This window comes from Watersipora subatra, chromosome 10 (genome assembly GCF_963576615.1).
Source record: "Watersipora subatra chromosome 10, tzWatSuba1.1, whole genome shotgun sequence".
Taxonomy (NCBI): Eukaryota; Metazoa; Bryozoa; class Gymnolaemata; order Cheilostomatida; family Watersiporidae; genus Watersipora; species Watersipora subatra.
This window is the reverse complement of record NC_088717.1, coordinates 14803564-14823801: the sequence shown is the minus strand read 5'-3', so window position 1 is coordinate 14823801 and position 20238 is coordinate 14803564. Positions and strand designations below refer to the sequence as shown.

General features: G+C 37.8%; 2 protein-coding genes across 3 annotated transcripts in view; both read left to right on the top strand.

Moving 5' to 3' along the window:
* Positions 1-20238, top strand: part of LOC137405787 (uncharacterized) — a 114113-nt gene that overhangs the window by 68117 nt on the left and 25758 nt on the right. The window lies entirely within an intron of this gene.
* On the top strand, positions 170-13074 carry LOC137406564 (uncharacterized). 2 transcript variants are annotated; one of them, XR_010979903.1, is made up of 6 exons: positions 170-219; positions 691-824; positions 5898-6021; positions 9920-10040; positions 10512-10644; positions 12821-13074. XR_010979903.1 is itself a non-coding variant. In XM_068093159.1 (5 exons), the coding sequence occupies exons 2-5, from the start codon at positions 751-753 to the stop codon at positions 10526-10528; spliced, it is 336 nt and encodes a 111-aa protein (XP_067949260.1). In that variant the 5' UTR covers positions 170-219; positions 691-750; the 3' UTR covers positions 10529-10656. The 2 variants fall into 2 exon arrangements, 1 of the variants encoding a protein (XP_067949260.1); XM_068093159.1 differs by lacking the exon at positions 12821-13074 and having other exon boundaries at positions 10512-10656.

Below are 20238 nucleotides of genomic sequence, written 5' to 3'. Positions count from 1 at the left end.
TCCACTGTACCAGATTTTTTAGCTTTCATTATCTTTGTTAAGTCACGTATATGTATGACTATATTGTCAAGCGATGGGAAGTTCTATCTGTTTTACAGATCCTGCACACTAATGGGAATCATTGGCTGGCTTGCACCAACATTGGATCTAGTACATTTGTACGGCTTTTTGATTATCTTGTCTTAGACCTTGACGATCAAGCTCCAAAAAGAATTGCCAGTAAGTGTTTGTGCAAACCGGATACAAAGCTTGCTCTTACTCGATTTTTTAAAGGTGTTCGCCGTGATTGTACACCACATCACAAGATAGAGACTGATATTTAAACCCGAAAATGATTTATCTTGTCTCAATTCATAAAGCGAAGTCGGGTAAAAACTGACATTGAACCATAACTTGCCCGACTCACAGGAGATTGATCAATAACTTGGCTAACAGATCATGCCCTAGATCTATATTTCGGGTTCTCATGATGTCTTGGAGAAAAGTCACAAAGGTTGCTCGGATCAACACTTTGCACCTATAACACAGACAGATAACCATAGTGGTACTGTATTTTGATCAAGAAAAGTGTTACCTCACAGACCTTTGCGCGTTTGCTAATTAAATACATTTATGTTATGCACCATCTGGATACATTAGTAACCATTCACTTTTTCAAAACTACAGTTTGCACTTTGGTTTTACCTGCAGGTTTACACAAGACGTTAGCACCACATCTGCGGCTCCGATGGGAAAGTGTGCAGAGGCAAGATGGAGCCAATGACTGCGGGCTATTTGCAATCGCTTTCTTGGGAGAGACACTATTTGGGTTCAATCCGGCCAAGGTATAAGGTTATGTGGATTTAATCTATTACATTCCACTTTTGCTTTGATGAAAGGAAACATTGTTTTTCATATATTAACCTCTGGAATAGCCGTATCATTTCTTTCACACTTGCAGCAATTTGAGTTCAGAAATCAATTTGATGTACCTCATAAGTAAGCGGCAGAAATGTTTTCCATTTACTTGATGTAACTAATGCACATGCCGGCTTCATAATTATAATAAACCACACAAACCTTATTGCTCAATGAGAACTTCAAGAATGCTATTTTGTCCATCGTTCCTATACATTCAACTATATGTACAATGACTGAATGACAATCTTTTGATGATTTCTATGCTGACTTGCAAATAAAACCCAAGTAAGAAGGGTAAGAGCAATTACTGCTGTGCTACTGCACTTTAGATTGCCTTGGTTTCATTATAACCCTTATGTGACCTTGCACTGTGCATAATCAGTCATTTATGTGTACCAACATTTACTCGCTAATGATAAGGCTTATAATGTATTTTCTGATTAAGAATCCTACTATTAACTGTTATGTCTTATTCCCCAAGGTCAGCTAGCTAGCAGAAATGACCTACGTACGCAATTGTTGTTTGTTGCTTAGAGTGACTCATTCTCCTAATATGGCATGGCTTGCTATCTTCTTGCATGCTCGTCAGTTGATTAAATAGATTGTAAGAGACAAGTCAACCTCTCGTTTCTACACAACCTAAGGACTTATCACTGTTGTTAGAAGTGAGATATGTCTATCAAAAAACTCTTAATTAAATAAACGCTCAAGTGGACAATGGAGGATACGGTTAAGGCAATGATGGATGCTATGCAGCAGCAGCAGGTTCTGTTCCAGAAACAAATGCTAGAGCTGATAGAGAAAGCGGAAACAAAAACATTGCAAGGTACGAATTCCACTCCAGCTATTCCGAAGTTTGACAAGGAGACTGAGAAATGGCAAATTTATTAGGAACGTTTTAACCAACACTTTGCTGTTTACAATGTTACTGATGCTAAACAAAAGCGAGCCTGCTTGCTGTCTTGGGTAGGCGCGCCAACGTATGATCTAATGATGAACCTGTTCGGCTCAGAAGATATAATGACAAAATCTGTTACTGAGCTAAAACAGAAACTAACCAACCACTATAAGGATAGTGTTCATATACAAGCAGCACCGTATGAGTTCTATCAGTGTAAAATGAAAAAGAATCAAACGTATACTGATTGGGCTGCAGAGTTACAGGGCTTAGCACGTCACTGTAATTTTACTTGCAAAAATAATGGCTGTGGCCAGAGCTATGTAGATGATCAGATTAGAGACGTCATAATCAAAGAAACACCCCACGCTGATGTCAGACGCCAGTGCTTACTGGACAACAACCCTACCCTTGATGATGTGCTCGCTAAAGCCGTAACATACATCAAAACTACGGAAACGGATAGAGTGCTGAAAGGTGAGTTCAAAGAACCACCTCCAGATTCGGTTAACAGAATGTCTGTCACATATGAACACAAAACCAGATGAGCCCAAAGTAGTAACCAAAGAAACTCTAATTCTAACTCACTAAAATCCTGTCTGAGTTGTTTTATCAAACACGATCGCAAAGATTGCCCTTGTAGAGAACTTGTTTGTAGAATCTGCCACAAAAAAGGGCATATCTCGCCTGTTTGCAAATCAAAGGGTGGGCAATCCACAAAAGCTAAGTCCAAAACTCAAATCTAGCTGAAGAATCAGTGTGCACAGTTAAGCATAGCCGTGACACTACAAAACATGCCCAGCAGAAAATAAAGATAGACATAATTGATCGAGTTGAAAAACAAATCTGGGTAAATCTGAAGATCAATGGAATCGACGCCAAGTTTCAGTGGGACACTGGAGCTACATGTTCCATGATAGGCTTGGAAGAATATAAACAACTTGGCTCACCACAACTGAGGGAAACAAAAACTTGTATCAGTGGTTATGGGATGGGGCCCACAGACTTCAAGTCAAAGGAGAATGCTAAGTAGATTTTGGAGTTGCAGACCAGGTAAAACAAAACCTGCATTTGTTAGTAGTCGATCCATCTGTAGGATCTAACCTATTTGGCTTAGACGAGAGTGATCTTTTTGGCTTGTCACAGATGGGCTTGTCAGCGGTGTTAGAAAATGTAAACACAATTCAAAGCGAACCGGTCGAGGGTTTGGCAGGTAAAGTCAGTGCACTGGCAACAAAATATCCAGAAGTGTTCAACAAAAGATTGGGACGCTGTAAAAAACTGAAAGCTTCGATACACCTCAAAGAAAAACCATGGCCAGTTTTTTTCAAGCTAGAAAAGTACCATTTTTTCTGAGGAGAAGCTGAAACTAGAAATTGAGTGTTTATTTAAAGCAGGAATGTTGGAACATACGGACTTCAGCGACTATGCGGCACCAATTGTGGCAATATCAAAACCTAATGGAAAAGTGAGAATTAGTGGGGACTTTAAGATGCTAAACAAACAGATATCTGTTGACCAGCACCCTTTGCCAAAACTAGATGAGCTTATGGAAAAAACTTTAAGGCGGCCAACGTTTCACCAAAATCGATCTTGCCCTTGCCTATTTACAGATAGAGTTAGACGAAGAAGCTAAGCAACTTTGCGTCATCAATACACCTTTGGGGCTTTTTCGTTATTACAGAATGTGCTTTGGAGTTGCATGTAGTCCCGCTCAGTTTTAAAGATGCATGGACACAATGACTAATGATTTACCAGGTGTTGCTGCATACCTGGATGACCTCATAGTAACTGGCAGCACCAGTGAAGAACGCTGGAGCAATCTGGACAAACTGCTAAAAAGACTCCAAGAGTATGGCTTCTGTATCCAGCAGTCAAAATGTCAGTTCTTCAAAACCTCTGTGGACTATCTGGGCCACCACATTGACAAAAATGGTAAAACACCATCCAATGAAGCCATAGCTACTCTCGAGCGTCTACCAAGACCTCAGAATGTCCATAAAATTAAGGCTTTCCTGGAAAAAATCAACTACTATGGCAGGTTCATAGGAAGCCTCGCAGACAAAGCAGCTCCATTCAACAGACTGCTTTGCAAAAATGTTACTTTCCAGTGGACACCGCAGTGTGAGAAATAATTTCAACAGCTAAAGCAAGATGTTATTCACACTACCCAGCTGACTCATTTTGACTCCAGCAAACCCGTAATTTTATCCACAGTTGCATCACAGTATGGCATCGGTACAGTACTGCTACAAGAAGAAAACCGCGTAGAAAGGCCAATAGCTCATGCTTCAAAAACGTTAAATGCACCACAACGCAATTACTCACAGATTAAAAAGGAAGGGCTGAGCATTATCTATGGTGTGAGCAAATTCAGACAATACTTATTTGGTCATAAATTCATCCTTGTTACAGACCATGAGCCTTTATTTGCCATATTTTCCCTTGACAAACACATCCCATTGCTCACCACCCAAAGACTCCAAAGATGGCCATTGACTATCATGGCCTACCAATATGATATTCGATATAAACCAACTCAACAACACAGCTATGCCGACCGCCTTTCTCGCTTACCCCAAGGCCAAGACATTGCTTTTGATTCACAAGAAGCTCGTGATAGTGAGGAAATATCACATATGATTCAAGGGGATTTGGTGGCTTCACCCCTTGATGCTTCCTTAATCTTGCATGAAAAGACAAAAGATGCCGACTTTGAATTAGTCAGAGGCTGGATCGCGCAGGGTAACTGGCCAAAGAAACTGCCAGGAGACCTTTTGCATCTACTCCCCTATCTGAGAATGAAAGATTCTTTATTTATGCATAAAGGAATACTGTTGGTACAACGAGATGCACACGTCAGAGTAGTTATTCCCAGAAATACCATTCCTCAGGTCCTTGATACACTGCACACATCCCATTGGGGAATCGTTAGAATGAAGCAGCTTGCCCGTCGCTATGTGTGGTGGCCTTCTATTGGCAAGGGCATTGAGCACATGGTTAGAACCTGTGAACCATGCCGACTCTCAGCTAATGAACCACAACAAACATACTCTGCGTGGCCAGTATCTCAGAAACCATGGGTGAGAATTCACCTTGATTTTGCTTGCCCCTTCAAAGACTAAATTTGGCTATTGTGTGTTGACTCATACTCTAAATATCCATATGTAGCTATTATGGATGTAGGAAGCACGACATCGTCCCACACTATTGCTATGCTGCGCCATATTTTTTATAATAGGACTTCCCGAATCTATAGTAACGGACAATGGCAGACAGTTCGTATCGGATGAGTTTAAGGAGTTTTGTAGAAAACTCGGCATACTCCATCTCAAATTGGCACCATTTCATCTAGCTTCCAACAGTGAAGCGAAAAGATTTGTGTAGTCACTAAAAAGAAGCATTGAAAAGACTTGTGCGGGAGGAGAATCGCCAAAGATTGCCCTTCAAAAGTTTCTAAGCACCTACAGATGTATGCCACACCCAGGGCTAAACTGGAAGTCACCAGCTGAAATACTTCACGGTAGGCAACCTCGCAATGTGCTGTCATTGCTCGGGCCATCCCAACTAACCAAATCACCCAACCAAGCTCTGACGGCTAGCACCAAGTACGAAGTTGACTCATTGGCCCAAAACTACAGAGGAGGACCAAAATGGCTACAAGGCAAAGTAACAGCAAAAATTTGTGGTGTAATGTATGAGGTCCAGACAGATAAAGGTATTTGGCGATGCCATATCAATCAACTGCAACCAAGAGTGTATGTTGTTGACAACAATATCCAATATCCCAGAGTCTACCAGCTGCTGTTCCTGAGCCACAACAACCAGCTTCAGCATCCAACTCACCTAGATATTCACGGCGTAACCATCGTAAACCTGACTACTATGATGCATCGAAGTATTAACTTTTTACAAATGATGGATGAGCCTTTCGACATGCAGACTTCTTTGTACTGAAATCTTCACTCAAAATACTTTCATCTACAATTACAAAAGCAGCATTTTTCATATCTTTACTTTCGTTTTTTTCAACAATTCAACTGGGCGATTGCACATAATTTTTGATAAATAGGCTTTCTAATAACTTATCTGTTTTTAGATGTCCAGAAACGGAGATTGGTCGCCTATCAGGGAAAGGCTGTTATAAAGATAGGATCAGTGACCCTGCATGTCAGCATGGAGCAGACCATGATGCTGGAAAGAAATTGAAATTAAAATCAGCTGTGAGTAAGCTCTTCATACCTCACAACAATGATGACCTGCGCTTAGCTTTGTGTGACCAATTGATCAGGCCTCCTGTATACTGTGGATGTAGTGACTGTAATCATTCAATGATAACGGTTCATTTGCTAGTTTCATTATCCTGAAAAGTTTGTTACGTATACATAATATTTCTTATACCCTACAGGATGAAAATATTCGATGGTTATAAAAATTCGCGATTTCGCGAACAGTCAATTCCGCGAATTATTAAATTCCGCGAATAATTAGTTCTATTTTTAATCACAAGGGAGAATAACTACTGCCTCAAATTAAAAACTAGCTGCTAGGCATAAATACTAAACGTAGTTGAGTTCCAAAACCTTTTTAAAATCATTGCTGGGGCTTTGAGCTAACACCATTGCCAATGCATCACATTTCTTTACAAAATTGTTCAAAGTTGTCACAAGATATGCGGAATGGCGTCATCGCAAAAATAGCCGCTAGGCAGAAGTACTAAACGTAGCCGACTTCCAAAACTTCTTTAAAATCATCGCCGCGGCTTCGAGTTTTATTGTCATTGCATCAAACTTCTTTACAAAATTATTCAATGTTTTCACAAGTTATTTCACATCGCAAAAATCTCTCCTACAATTTTTTTTACATTGAAATCAACTCCATCAATCTCTAATACCGAAGTTGAGCACGATAATGATTTTGATATGGACATTATCCCACGACCACACGAGCGGAGCGGAAGTGTGGGAGTTTTTATGATAAATGCATGTGCACACAACTTACGAAAATTATTCATCAACAATGAGACGAACCCTCGTCAAGAAATTTCATCAACAAATTTAAGCATCGGAATGTAAAGTTGTTAAAGTATAATAACGATACAAAACACATTTAAACCTATTTAAATATGTTACCAAGTCTTTGTAAACCTTTGATAATATCTTAAAACTTACCCATCTGATCGGATTATACCTAAATAGACAGATTAATTTGAACGAAAATTGCCACAAAAAGTTTGAAAAGCTCGGTTTAATAAAAGTTAAGACCGAAAATTGAAACGCCAATAAAGCCGTGCGACCGATTGTAGAACTATTTAGTAGTGCGCATTTCACGAGAAAACCGTGCTCATTTCATCAGTCTATGGCATTTTTTACTTGTAATCGAATTTATTCGAAGATTTTTGTAATAAACGTAGACCGTTTGAGGCGTAGACCGATTTACAGGTACGAAATTGTGGTACACAGTTTATCAGCCTGTGTTTTTTGTCCAATCACCGAAGGTTTCATTATTTGAAACGTTAGCCGAAATTCTTTACAACTTATGTGCAAGCTAGGGCCAAACTACAACGCCCCTTCATGACGAGAACATATTTTATTTTGCTACAGTTTTATACGCGTGAATGCTCCTACTCACTTTCTGTTAAAGATCGCTTATCAAAACCATTCTACATTCAACGCAACCAACTTTCAAACTGTGTATAGTACACAGTAGCTTGCCATTTTACTTCTAATTTTGCATTTCAGAGTTATAATAAACATATTTCTTTATTGTTGTTGAATTACATACATTACAGTAAATTAGGCCTACAGCTTTATAACACTTTTATAACAGCTTTTATTTTGCTGCAGTTTGCAGAAATCTTCCAGACGCGTGAACGCTCATAGGTTTTCTATTATTGCTGTATTACTATATTAACAATATTGGTTATTTTAATAATATCAGTGCATTTTACTTATAATATTGGCCAACATTGCATTACTCCTATTGCAAGGGAGAGATATAAACGTGTAATATTTTCCTTTCATTGTTGTTGTTTGTCATGACCAAACACTTTTTAAATAAATTTTCTAAAAACCTATATAAATACCACAACTTCTCGATATTGCTACCTATGACGTTTTGAAATGTAAAAAAAATTGTGTATTGGTTTTCTATTATTACTGTATTAATAAAATTGATTATTCTAAGAATATCAGTGCATTTTACTTCTAATATTGGCCAATATTGCATTTCTCCTATTGCAGGGGGAAAATATAAACATCTTTTCCATTCATTATTGCTGTTTGTTGTATATAATAACACCCACACCCAGTACATTACAGCTACCATTGCAGTTATCCTATTGCACTGCAGAGCCATTTGATTGCTAATATTGCATTTCTCAACCATCAGTACCCTTTCTTTTTCCCAATATCTCTGGCCATCTCTTTGGTCGTGGGCTGTATGACAGTGGAATTTCTAGTGGTATGTATTTGATTTGCAGTGCAGATACGTTTTTCCATAATTAACTGCGTTAGTTAATTATTTTGTTTAAAAACTGATCGCTTTCATTAAATACTTCAGCTATTGTTTTTGTACTTCCTTAACACTTATTAATATTTTTTCTTTTTTGTGTTTACTGCAGATTGAGAATAAAACATAACCTATTCCGATTACGAAAACTAGAGACATGTAGTAATATTCATCAAGGCAGGAATATTGGCAGAGAAGCAACCAGTCAACCTAGACCCCTTCATCAACAACAACTGCTTGATATCGCTGCAACAAACATGATTATATTATATATTTTATTTCATGTATAGATATATTGTAATTTATTACAAACTTGAGTGTACAAATAAAATATTTCAAATTCAAATAAAATTTTACAAACGATGAATGGAGTAAATATAAACAGTTTAGTCTATATGGCAGTTGTCTAGAGCAATAAAATTAAACTGATACTCTTAATAAGTGAATGCTAGTGTGTAATGGTGCTCCTTGACTAGTTATTTTAGTAATAGCAGCTCTATATCGCTGTCACTGTCTTGGGTAGATGTTAAAGGTGATTCTCTCGCTACTACATGGCTGGTAAGGAAGTTATCATCAAAACTCTCCTCGTGGCTTACTATTGCCAAGTTCTGCCGGTTGGCCAAAAATTTGTGCTTGTAAAGGCATTTTTGTTCCTTTTTTAAAACACATATTCTCCTCGTTAGCAGCTGCGGTCACTTCTACCTCAATTTCAAGACCTCCCTGAATGATTGGTGATCTTCTAAGAATGACATCTCCCACCCTTGCAGTCATTGTGCCTCCGTGTATGATGAAAAATCTCTCTCACACTAAAACAAATAACGAAGCAGTAGGGATGGAAAAAATATTGCGTTTTACCGAAGAACCAAAGTAAAATTTAACTAATTTATTAAATGGTTTTGAAAAACACTCATTACTTACCACAAGTTCTTGGTTCATCAAAGGCCTCCAAATCGATGAATATTCGTGAAATATTCTGAACGCAGCAAAAAATTTATAGCTTAGCATGATCGACTCGTAGTTGTAAGCTAAATAGAAACTGAAACACGCGGTGTGCGCATGCGTAGGGTTAACTCTATTGCTAATCGCAATAAAGTTAACTCTTCATAGAGAGTGACAGTGTTCAGTCGCAAATAAATTAATCCGCGAATATGCATGAAAAAGGCAGTTTGCGCGAAACTTAACTCCGCGAATAAATTCATCCTGTAGGGAAACTCCTGCATTCTCTGACGTCCTTCGCTCAACAATGCATTTTACGATTTTCATGTTCAGTCTGTAATTGATAAGGGTTATGTGCCCCTGTTTGATATGCAATCCGCTGTCGGATTACGATGTCCCTGCTATGTACTGTTAGATATGTACTGCATGTAGTACATTGTAACATTACATTTTTTTGCAGATTATAATCACTAAATACACTAAAGCTATAACAATTACTATAAGTTTCTATACAACTCTATGAAATTTTGACCTTATTATGCCAACACTCGAACAAAACAAAATCATATGGTAAGAATCCACTGTACCAGATTTCTTAGCTTTCATTATCTTTGTTAATTCACGTATATGTATGACTATATTGTCAAGTAATGGGAAGTTCTCATTGTTTTACAGATCCTGCACACTAATGGGAATCATTGGCTGGCTTGCACCAACATTGGATCTAGTACATTTGTACGGCTATTTGATTCTCATGTCTTTGACCTTGACGATCAAGCTCTGAAAGAGATTGCCAGTAAGTGTTTGTGCAAACCAGATACAACGCTTGCTCTTACTCGATTTTTTAAAGGTGTTCGCCGTGATTGTACACCACATCACAAGATAGAGACTGATATTTAAACCCGAAAATGATTTGTCTTGTCTCAATTCATAAAGCGAAGTCAGGTAAAAATTGACATTGAACCATAACTTGCCCGACTCACAGGAGATTGATCAATAACTTGGCTACCAGATCATGCCCTAGATCTAAATTTCGGGTTCTCATGATTTCTTGGAGAGAAGTCACAAATGCTGCTCGGATCAACACTTTGCATCTATGACACAGACAGGTAAACATAGTGGTGCTGTATTTTGATCAAGAAAAGTGTTACCTCACAGAACTTTGCGCGTTTGCTAATTAAATACATTTATGTTATGCACCATCTGGATACATTAGTATCCATTCATTTTTCCAAAACTATGGTTTGCACTTTGGTATTACTTGCAGGTTTACACAGACCCTAGCACCACATCCGCGGCTCTAATGGGAAAGTGTGCAGAGGCAAGATGGAGCCAATGACTGCGGGCTATTTGCAATCGTTTTCTTGGTAGAGACACTATTTGGGTTCAACCCGCCCAAGGTATAAGGTTATGTGGATTTAATCTATGACATTTCACATTTGTTTTGATGAAAGGAAACATTGTTCTTCATCTGGAATAGCCGTATCATTTCTTTCACACTTGCAGCAATTTGAGTTTAGAAATCAATTTGATGTACCTCATAAGTAAGCGGCAGAAATGTTTTCCATTTACTAAAGTTTGACTAAATGACAATCCTTTGATGATTTCTATGCTGACTTGCGGATAAAACCCTAGTAAGAAGGGTAAAAGCAATTACTGCTGTGCTACTGCACTTTAGAATGGCTTGGTTTCAATATAACCCTTATGTGACCTTGCACTGTGCATAATCAGTCATTTACGTGTACCAATGTTTACTCGCTAATGATGTGTACCACGCTTATAACATCTTTTCTGATTAACCCTTTCGCGGGCAGTGCGACGTTTTTGTCGCTTTGCGATACGGCTGCTAATGGGCAGTGCGACGTTTTTGTCGTTTCGGTAACGTATTTTATTATTGCCGTTTCTGGTTAGCTACATGTCGTTTTTTGTTTACTTTTTTTACCAATAGCAAGCTATGATATAGTATTTTCGGTTAGCCTCAAAAATTGACTTCAAGGTTGAAAAAAAAACGATCGTTTTTAGCAGTGATGAATAAATAAACTTTCGAAAAAAATTAGAAAACAGTTCTAAATAATTTATCAACTTTTATTTTTCTTGCTTCGGTTTTAGCTTTTATTTACTGAATTTTTTGAGAGTTTGACTTTAGTTTACCGTCATGGCGACTTCTAAAAGAACCTCCCGAGATTATTCTCATAAAGCAAGTACTAGTACCGAAATTACTAAGAGATTCAGAGATGACAGTGACTTTTTAGATTTAGTAGCAAGAGATGACAGTGAATCAGGTTTGAATTGTGATTGTAATGACTTTACATCTGGAAGTGACAGTGATGAAAAGGCTGGTAGCAGTAATGATGAGGATGTGAGTAGGAGTGATGCCAGTGCCTGGAAGAATATAAACAACATAAACTGAGATAAATCTCCTACAATTCAGCAGTTTAGAGCAGTGACAGGCCCAGTATTCACTCCAGTAGATGCTCAACCAGTAGAGTATTTTGAAAAGTTTTTTGAGCCTGTCAATCCAGGAAGTACATTTTTGTGGGAGCTCTTTGTTGCACGAATGAGTACATGGTGCAAAGACTGTGATGTGGGCCTTTGTAAAGGAGAATGCTTGCGAAAATATCATTCGTAAATAGACAATTATTGTGAAAAGCATATATTTTATGTTATATATTTTTATTTGTTTATAATATATATATGTATATAAATGCCTATGGACATATACATGTATACATATGCACCTTTAAACATAGAGATATGCACATAATAACACACAGAAAAGTGTATGAACCTTTTGAAAAAAATTGATTTTTTGGAAAATTAATTCGCCCATGGGAGCCTGATTTAGTTTTGAAAATTCGCCCACGAAAGGGTTAAGAATCCTAATATTAACCCAACCTAATAATCGTTTTCTGTTAACAACCTGTGTGGTATTTATTTACCTACTATTTCTAATTTCAAGTAGAGTAGACGCTCTTACAAAGTATGTAATCTGTTCCAGCAGCGTAACTCATCCCGATATACCAAGATATTTTTAAACTCATCCCGAAATATCATTCCCTACAGATGACACAGCTGTATTTAAAGGCGGGTGCCATATCAAGCAAATAGCAAAAGAATTACTTTGTACGTACAATAATATAGTACTGCATCATAATGTCCATCTGGTACATGCATAATGAATGCAAATGTTGCAATACCAATGTAAGGATTGTGAAAGATAACCTTTTACGTGTGCACGCGTTTGTTTACAAATAAACTGAAAACCAATAAAATGAATGAACTTAACTGACCCATCAAAAGATACATGAAATTTCTTTTGATAGACTTGCCCTTTAATGTATGGTAAAATAATGTGCAGTTTTTTGTGCTGTAATAATAATGAATCTGCATTGATTGAATATTTTATAGGTGTTTGCTTGGAAACTTGAAATATATTTTATGGGTGTGAATATGCTATAATATGATTATAAATTCTTCGTAATAATTGTTGAATATATTCGTGCAAATAAGGGTTGTTGCCATTCCCGAGTTGAGCTCAGTGCAAATACTGTTTCCGAATACCTAAATTTGTTTTAGATTTCCTCTCACGAATGAGTCTTGTCTCAATAAATGGCTCAAGGCCATGTCCAGAAAAGACTCACTTCCACACACCACAGAATCTGTTCTGAAAATTTTCAATTCGACCACTGACCGCAACATTGCATCAGGCAATAAATAGATGCCTAGTCAGAAAGTTGATGGTCAAAACTGCTGTTGCCGACAGACTACAAGTTGAATTCACAGACTTCGTCACAATTAAAAAAAGGCTATTATGTATACACTTCGCAAGAACCATTCTGTTGACATAAACCACCAATCTCGGCTTACCATTTTTGTCACTAATGATGTGTTTAGCTCATGTTCTTTGAAATTTTGTTCGAATCTTAGATCATGACAATTACAAAGCATAATGTTCATATGCTATACTAGATTTTGTGTGAATATTCTGTGTATTTATAACCAAGTGTATATGGTTATAAAATTGTAATAATTGTTACAAAATTTAAAGAGTTATCAGTACAAATTCTGGTGGAATTCTAATTGGCATCTTTCTGTTCATACATATTATATTACTATCGAAATATGAGTCAGTTTTATTTAAAAAATAAAACATAGTGTTAAAAGACTGCGAATGAAATGTGAATAGCTTTACACGATGTGCTATCTAACTTTTCCTATTTTTTGTCAGTTATATCACCACCCCTTCATAATTTTCTTATTTACCACAAACGATGTAAAAGCTCTATTGTGTTCATGTGAATTGTTATAAATTTTTTAGGTTTAACCAACTTTATTTTGAGACACAATTTTTAAAATTAGGAAATTTTAGAGTAACTTTTGTGTTAGTGTGTTCTATACCGAATGCGAATGGTTCATTTTACTGAAGGGTTCTGAACTTCAAATAGAGATAGCATCTAGAATACAAACGTACGTAGTAAATGGATGTCTATACTGTACTAGCAAAAGCATAAAGATTTTGATATTGTATATGTGAGGTATGATTTATCAGTGATCAGCGTCAACAGTTTTCAGCAGTAATAATACAATAATTTTCAATAAAAAGCTAAAACAAAATTTACTAAGTTTTTTTTGGAGAAACGACCCTTTGAAAAAATGACATGGTATTTTTGAAAGAGAAACAACACTAGTAAAAGTAGTTACAACCTGTGCAGCAATCAGAGGTTGCATGCACTTGATTTTTGTGCGTATCTTGCAGTGGAATCATAGCCTTATAAGCTAGGGAAATCGCCAAATTAATCTTTCTCTTAATTTGAAGGACATGTAGTTGCTATAATGTTCCTATTATCAATGCTGGCGTATATTTATTATAGAATTTTCTGCCTGATGACGACAATTACGAAATATCCTCTCGACTGAACAACCTGCCATGGTTGGCTGGCGAATGGTAACACTAATTTATATTACCTTTCCCACCTGAAAACGTTGGCTGCAAAAAAGACTCAATAAAAACAGCCACATGATTGGCTGGTGAACAGTAGCGCTAATTATATTAAATTTTCCGCCTGAAACCGTCAGCTGCTAAAAAGACTTTCTTAAGAAACTCCCTGTGTTTTGGACGACGGTTTTGAATAAATTTTTGTTTATTGTGCTAGTTTCTTCATTATTTTGTAAAAATTCATGATGAAACGGCATTGGCCAATAGATAAATTATTTAAAGGTGAGTAAGAATTAATGACTGTCATAAATTTAGAGTCTGTATTTAGGAAAGTATTGAGTGACTGAGCTTATCATATAATGATATTCATGGTGGCTTGCGGATGGGACTGTATTGTGTCTGGGGCCTGTGTGGACTGTCCATAGGGTTTCTTGACTCACATCACAACCTGGAATCTCCGTAGTCATAGAGCACCCAGGTTGTGCAGCTAGGCCCACTTTTAATTTCTTACTGAACACAACACAGGGTCAGTGAGTGTCTGGTCCTCCCATTCATCTTTTTATTCTAATTAAGTATGTGAAAAACTGGCTGAAAAGAGGTCACCGTTCAGCCAGTGACAGTATGTCAGTGAAAAAGAAAACGCCAGAAGGTGGTGACAACTACTATGCGCATGTTTATGCTTTGTTATAGGTGATAGCTTGCTTTGTAAGTTAGTGATGATAGTCGCTGTATGGTTGTTATTTTTATTACAGAGATGATAGCTTTGTTATAGGTGATAGCTTGCTTTGTAAGCCAGTGGGTTCCTTAAATAGATGATAGCTCGCTGTAGGGTTGTCACTTTCATTACAGAGATTGTATGTTGCAATCGTCTTGTAACTTAAACATATGCATACTGTACTGCTTTCATTCAATAGATGATAGCTTGCTATGGGGTAGGCACCTTCGCTGACATAACATACCTTCCTCACCATTCTTGCTCAGACTGTTTATTATTTCAGGGAAGTTTCTCATATCAATCCCATTCTGCTGTTTTGACCTTGCTTTGCGTTATTTGTCAGCATGTGAATGGTCATACGATACTCTGTTCATGTATTAAAACATGTCTTGTTGTTGTTTTTTCATTCAGGTTATGTATGTAAAATATACATTTTCAATACATGCATGCTGTGGTAAGTTATATTTTAAGTTATGGAAAACAGCGTCATTTAGGGGCATTCATGCTAAAAAGATTTCCTGGTGGAGTACCTCCGGACCCCCTCTACGGAGAAGGCACAGCGCCCCTCTCGGACTCACCCTGCGAGCGGCGAGCAGGGCCATTGGCCCTGGGCACCACTGTCCTAGCATGACAGAGAGTACCCCCAAGAATCTCTCTCTACTTCAGACGCTGTGTGAATTAGTAGTGAACACTAACAAGACACCCACTTTATTGATGCCCAGATCGAAAATCTTGCATTAGTACATTTTTCACGCATTGCTCCACCTTATTTCCTTGGCATCTATTACCTGCTTATATCCACATTAATCTGATTACATTATTTTTTTTACAAACAGTAGAATTTCATATTGTATTAATGAACGTACCAAATATTCATTTAATTGAGATGGTTATTATTCAAAAGAAACTGCTGAGATTAATCTGTCTTTAATCGCCCAACTATTCTTCTGTTCATCTTTTTTCACAAATTTAACTCTAGAGTTTGTCAATTCTAAACGCTCAGAAGTCATTTAGACAGTCACTACTTTCTTTCTCACTTCCTTCCTTGACTGCTTGGGTTGACTGGCAAGTTGCTTATCAGTGTGGCAAGTCTGAAATTCCTTACCACCTAATATATGACATCATAGAGGTACCAACTTTTTTAACCCCTCTGAACCGATGCATTCTTGAGTCACTAGCATACCCCTGCTGATGAGTCATTATACTATCGCTGGCTCATGTATTTGGACCCTCAGTAGTAACTCTCTAACTAATGTATACTTCTGTTCTAATTGCAGTATAAAAATAAATACATACATTTGAGTTTAGCTTGATACATTTCAATAAATTTGCTTTTTGGTATATTTATACAAATGGTAAAGCTGATCCTTATCCTATATAACTTTCAAAAGTACGTATATCAATAGTTTGCAACATTAAATTTTTTTGAAAATGACTTGATTCTGATTGATACTATGTAGATAAACCCATTTAGCGATAGAACTTTTCTTTCCTATCTAAAATGACGAGATCAGGTTCACAGTTATAAATTGGCAACTGAATATTACATTCTACTAATTCTAAAACTTACATGAAGAGATAATGTGAATTACAGGAGTATAATTATACACAATCATACGCAGATACTTGAATGAACTTGCACTTCCAATCATACACAAAAATAATAGCAAGAAGTTCCCTACACCACTCTTTAATAAAGCTGTCATTAAAGTTCAAGCCGATGGCTGTCAATGTAATATCTTCCCATCTTTTCTGAAGTCTGTCCTTTGTTAAAATAGTCGTGTATAAAAAAGATTCATTGGGCGTGTTAAAATGCAAAATATAGTATATGATGCGGCACAAGGCAGCATTAACCTACAGCTGAGTATATATCACAAAGGTCTTTGAGGTGTTGATAAGATCTCATTGCCTCAAACTACAAATTGTGTGTGCCAGTGGGATCTGTGACAAGGGTGATTCGGTCAAATATCTCAAGTGACTCTAAGGCAGGGGTCAGGAACCTTTTTGACTGAGAGAGCCAAAAAACCACCATGTTTCCTAATTTAATTCTCGGAGAGCCGTATGTATATTTTGAATCTCGAAAACATAAAATTGAAAAGCAAGACCAACAAACTTAGTATGTTTGAGCAATTTTAGAGTATAAGAAAACTGGATTTATTTTTAACAACAATGTTCAAATAACAATGATTTTTAGCTGCCTTTTGGTTTGAAGGGGTTACCTTTTGATCTAAAAATGACTTGTGCTGTCTCTGTGCGGCCTGCACGGAGCGAAGTACAGAAAGCACTAGAAACTCTCTGCTGAGAGCGCCACATTAAAAAGTTGTAAATGAAAATATATTTCTATTAAATGGACATTATTTTTTATTTTGTTTATTGTTACTGTTATTTCAGCATTATTTGTATTATTATGTTAATTAAATTAACAGCAAATTAATGGATTATTTTCTCCACTGTTTTATCAAAGAGCCAGATGCAATCATCAAAAGAGCCACATATGAATCGAGAGCCATAGGTTCCCTACCCCTGCTCTAAGGGTAACATTGCATCAGGACCGGTTGATTTCTATGCTTTGGAATGCTTTCTCCATAAGCTTTCTGTGATGACATTTAATCATCTTGCGACAAGCTGCAGAAGTTAGTAAACTATGGATATACCTTAGACACCTATGTCAGAAAAAGCCTTCATTTTTCATACTCAAATAAAATCTCAACAAACATAGATTAGTGTGAATCACAGTTTAGCCTATTGAGTCTGCATTATAATGACATTGGATTATTATCATAATTGTGAAGAAACAAGGATAAGGAAATCATCTTTTCCACAAGTAAATGAGAAATCTCAATAATAGGGAATTTTCTTTTCATCTCACACAAAGAGCAAATTTCTCTTCCAGACTACTGTGAATTTCGACGATGGAAACCGTAAAACTATTTCTTCTCAAGGTGAGATAACTCTAAATCTTCAACAATCAGAGACAAGGTTGTCGACAATTTAGCCGAGAAACCGTTTTGGACAAACATGCTGATACAAAAACAAATTTTGGTGTTTTAATTGAATAAGCTGTGAACTAAAGCACCTTTAGTTCAGTGGGTCCTTTAACAAGTCGTTACTTATCAGGAGACAAAACAAACACGTCTTTACTTACCGAGCTTCAAGCCGTAAAAGAGTGAACATAAGATCTCCTCCAACGGTCTCGCTTATTTTTTCACTTCCGGTCAAGCCAGAGTTAAAGCGAGCCGATTATATTGTAATAAGTTTTCACTTCAGATTTGTCTCCACCACACCAATAGAATTATTTTGCTCAATTGTTGGGCGCCCAATTTGTTAAGTTTTGACCATGGTGTGTTGAAAAGCAAATCTGGGTTCTTGGTGTAATGTCTAGACTTAAAATACCAGTGAACTGAGTTCAAGTCATGCAGGTTAGTTTGCGAGGCAACGCTGAGCCCTGCGATATTTTTCCTTTAGAACTAGCCAATCATTTTAGCTAAGCCGGCCAAGTTATCTTTTGACAAATTCTAACCAATGGAGTTGCTTCTACAATGACGACTTTTTACTGTTCACTGTGCCAAATAGCAAAACCAGTTGAGGTCACCTATCAAATTTTGTCTATTAAAACAGAGAACAAATGTGCAAGATATATACTAAAACTGTTGCAAAGCATAGCACAAAAATATAAAAGAATATTCCCACCACTCTAGGATAACAACTCTGCCCATAGGCTATGTCACACAAAGAGTTACTTGCCTGAACAGCGAATAGCTCTGGTAGAGAGTTCGAGAGTGCGCAAGTGTAAATATAGATATGAGTGTAAGCGTGCCAGCGAGGGTGCTTTCAAGGTTACTGGATGTAGAAAAATGATAAACTTCTCGCTTTTATAATAAGGGTAAATATTCTGTATATATAGCTGGTTAAAAATAGCTTGCAGTTCTATTGGCTAGCATTGGATTGACGCAAAAGGGTTTCATAAAAAAATATTAAAATGTGGTAACGAAATCTTTTTGTCATGAGCCATAAGCGAAGATGACCCGTGAGAGCGGAGAAGTGCGGTTTCTGCTATGCGAGTTTAGCAGAGGTCTCTAGTTCGCCTTAGTCATGGGTCCTGATGCGGGTTTGGGTTCCAGTTTAAGGTATTGTCTGTAAAGCTTTTATCATGTGTAGGCTTGGGCAATGTCCATCTAAGTATCTTCGTTGGCTCTTCCGATATCAGCTTACGTCAGTCTAATTGCGTAAGTCTAGTTGATGACAGGTTGATTGGTGTTTACTGCGGGCATCACCTGAGATTGACGTGCTTTCTTTCTCAAAAGCCGTCTACAACAATATTAATTGCTTTTTAATGCCAATCTCATTTGCCATACTAAATCAAGTTGATGGTTAGCATATGTCTATCAAAGTCAAACAGCATAACAACAACATGTGTTTAAATGAGGTTGCTTATTATATTACATCTCCCTTTGTTTGATGGTAGCGGCTTTCTCGCAGAGGATGTTCACCTGGATTCTGGGAGATCCCGTGAGGCCTAGTCTTCTGCAGCCTGCATAGTCTGTAAACGACGACTTGCTGATCTTTTGTACCCTCAAGTGCACATGGGAAAACTTGGGTTTCCCTCAGAGTCTGGTGTCTCTGCGAGTAGAACCTGGTAGTTCTACCTTACGCCAAAGTCGTAGGTAGTTGAGAGTCTGGGGTCTCTCCAAATGTCGCTGAGAGTCTGGAATCTCTTCCGACATTAATTTGAGGTTCACACTGCAATTTTGCCTGAAGCGAGTAACTGCTCCTCGTCTGCAGTGTCCATGTTTTCTCCCTCTAGTGCACAGTCTCCTTCTAGAGCAAGGTCTTTGGCTACATCTGTTGGCTCAGCGTAGTGTCCTGCGAGCAGGCATCCAGCCAAAGTCGCCTGTTCAGCATGGTCTCCTGTAAGCAGGTATCCGGCTACAGTCGCCTGTTCAGCATGGTCTCCGGTTGTGAGGTCTCCAGCTGTGGCTGATGACGTGACACCGTCCCCTTCCAATGAAATACTTTCAACCTTAAGGTGGTCACACTCGTTGCCGGAGTGTGACCACCTTAAGGTCCATTTAATGCCTCACTGCTGTCCCTGGCGGGGGATGGTGGTGGCATGGTGGTAGCAGCAAGTTCCTTCGAAGTTCTGGGGGTCTGGAAAACCGCCCGGGTACCAGGAGTGTCAGCTGATGGTAAGATCTTCCAAAGAGGACAAACTCTCTCGTACTCTTGCCTCCTTGTGCGGGGCTCCTTCTCTCATCTCTCCAGTTCCTTCATATCTGCGTCATAATGTTTCTGCAGTGAATTGCAGCACGCTCTACTTTGAGAGTCCGCAACTTTCTCTCAAAG

What these genes read in the sequence shown, in the direction of transcription:
- LOC137406564 (XM_068093159.1), top strand. Translation starts at nt 751, where the DNA reads ATGGAGCCAATGACTGCGGGCTATTTGCAATCGCTTTCTTGGGAGAGA. An exon ending in TTGGGTTCAATCCGGCCAAG is followed by an intron (nt 825 to 5,897) that starts GTATAAGGTTAT and finishes ATCTGTTTTTAG; the next exon opens with ATGTCCAGAAACGGAGATTG. An exon ending in AATTGAAATTAAAATCAGCT is followed by an intron (nt 6,022 to 9,919) that starts GTGAGTAAGCTC and finishes ATTGTTTTACAG; the next exon opens with ATCCTGCACACTAATGGGAA.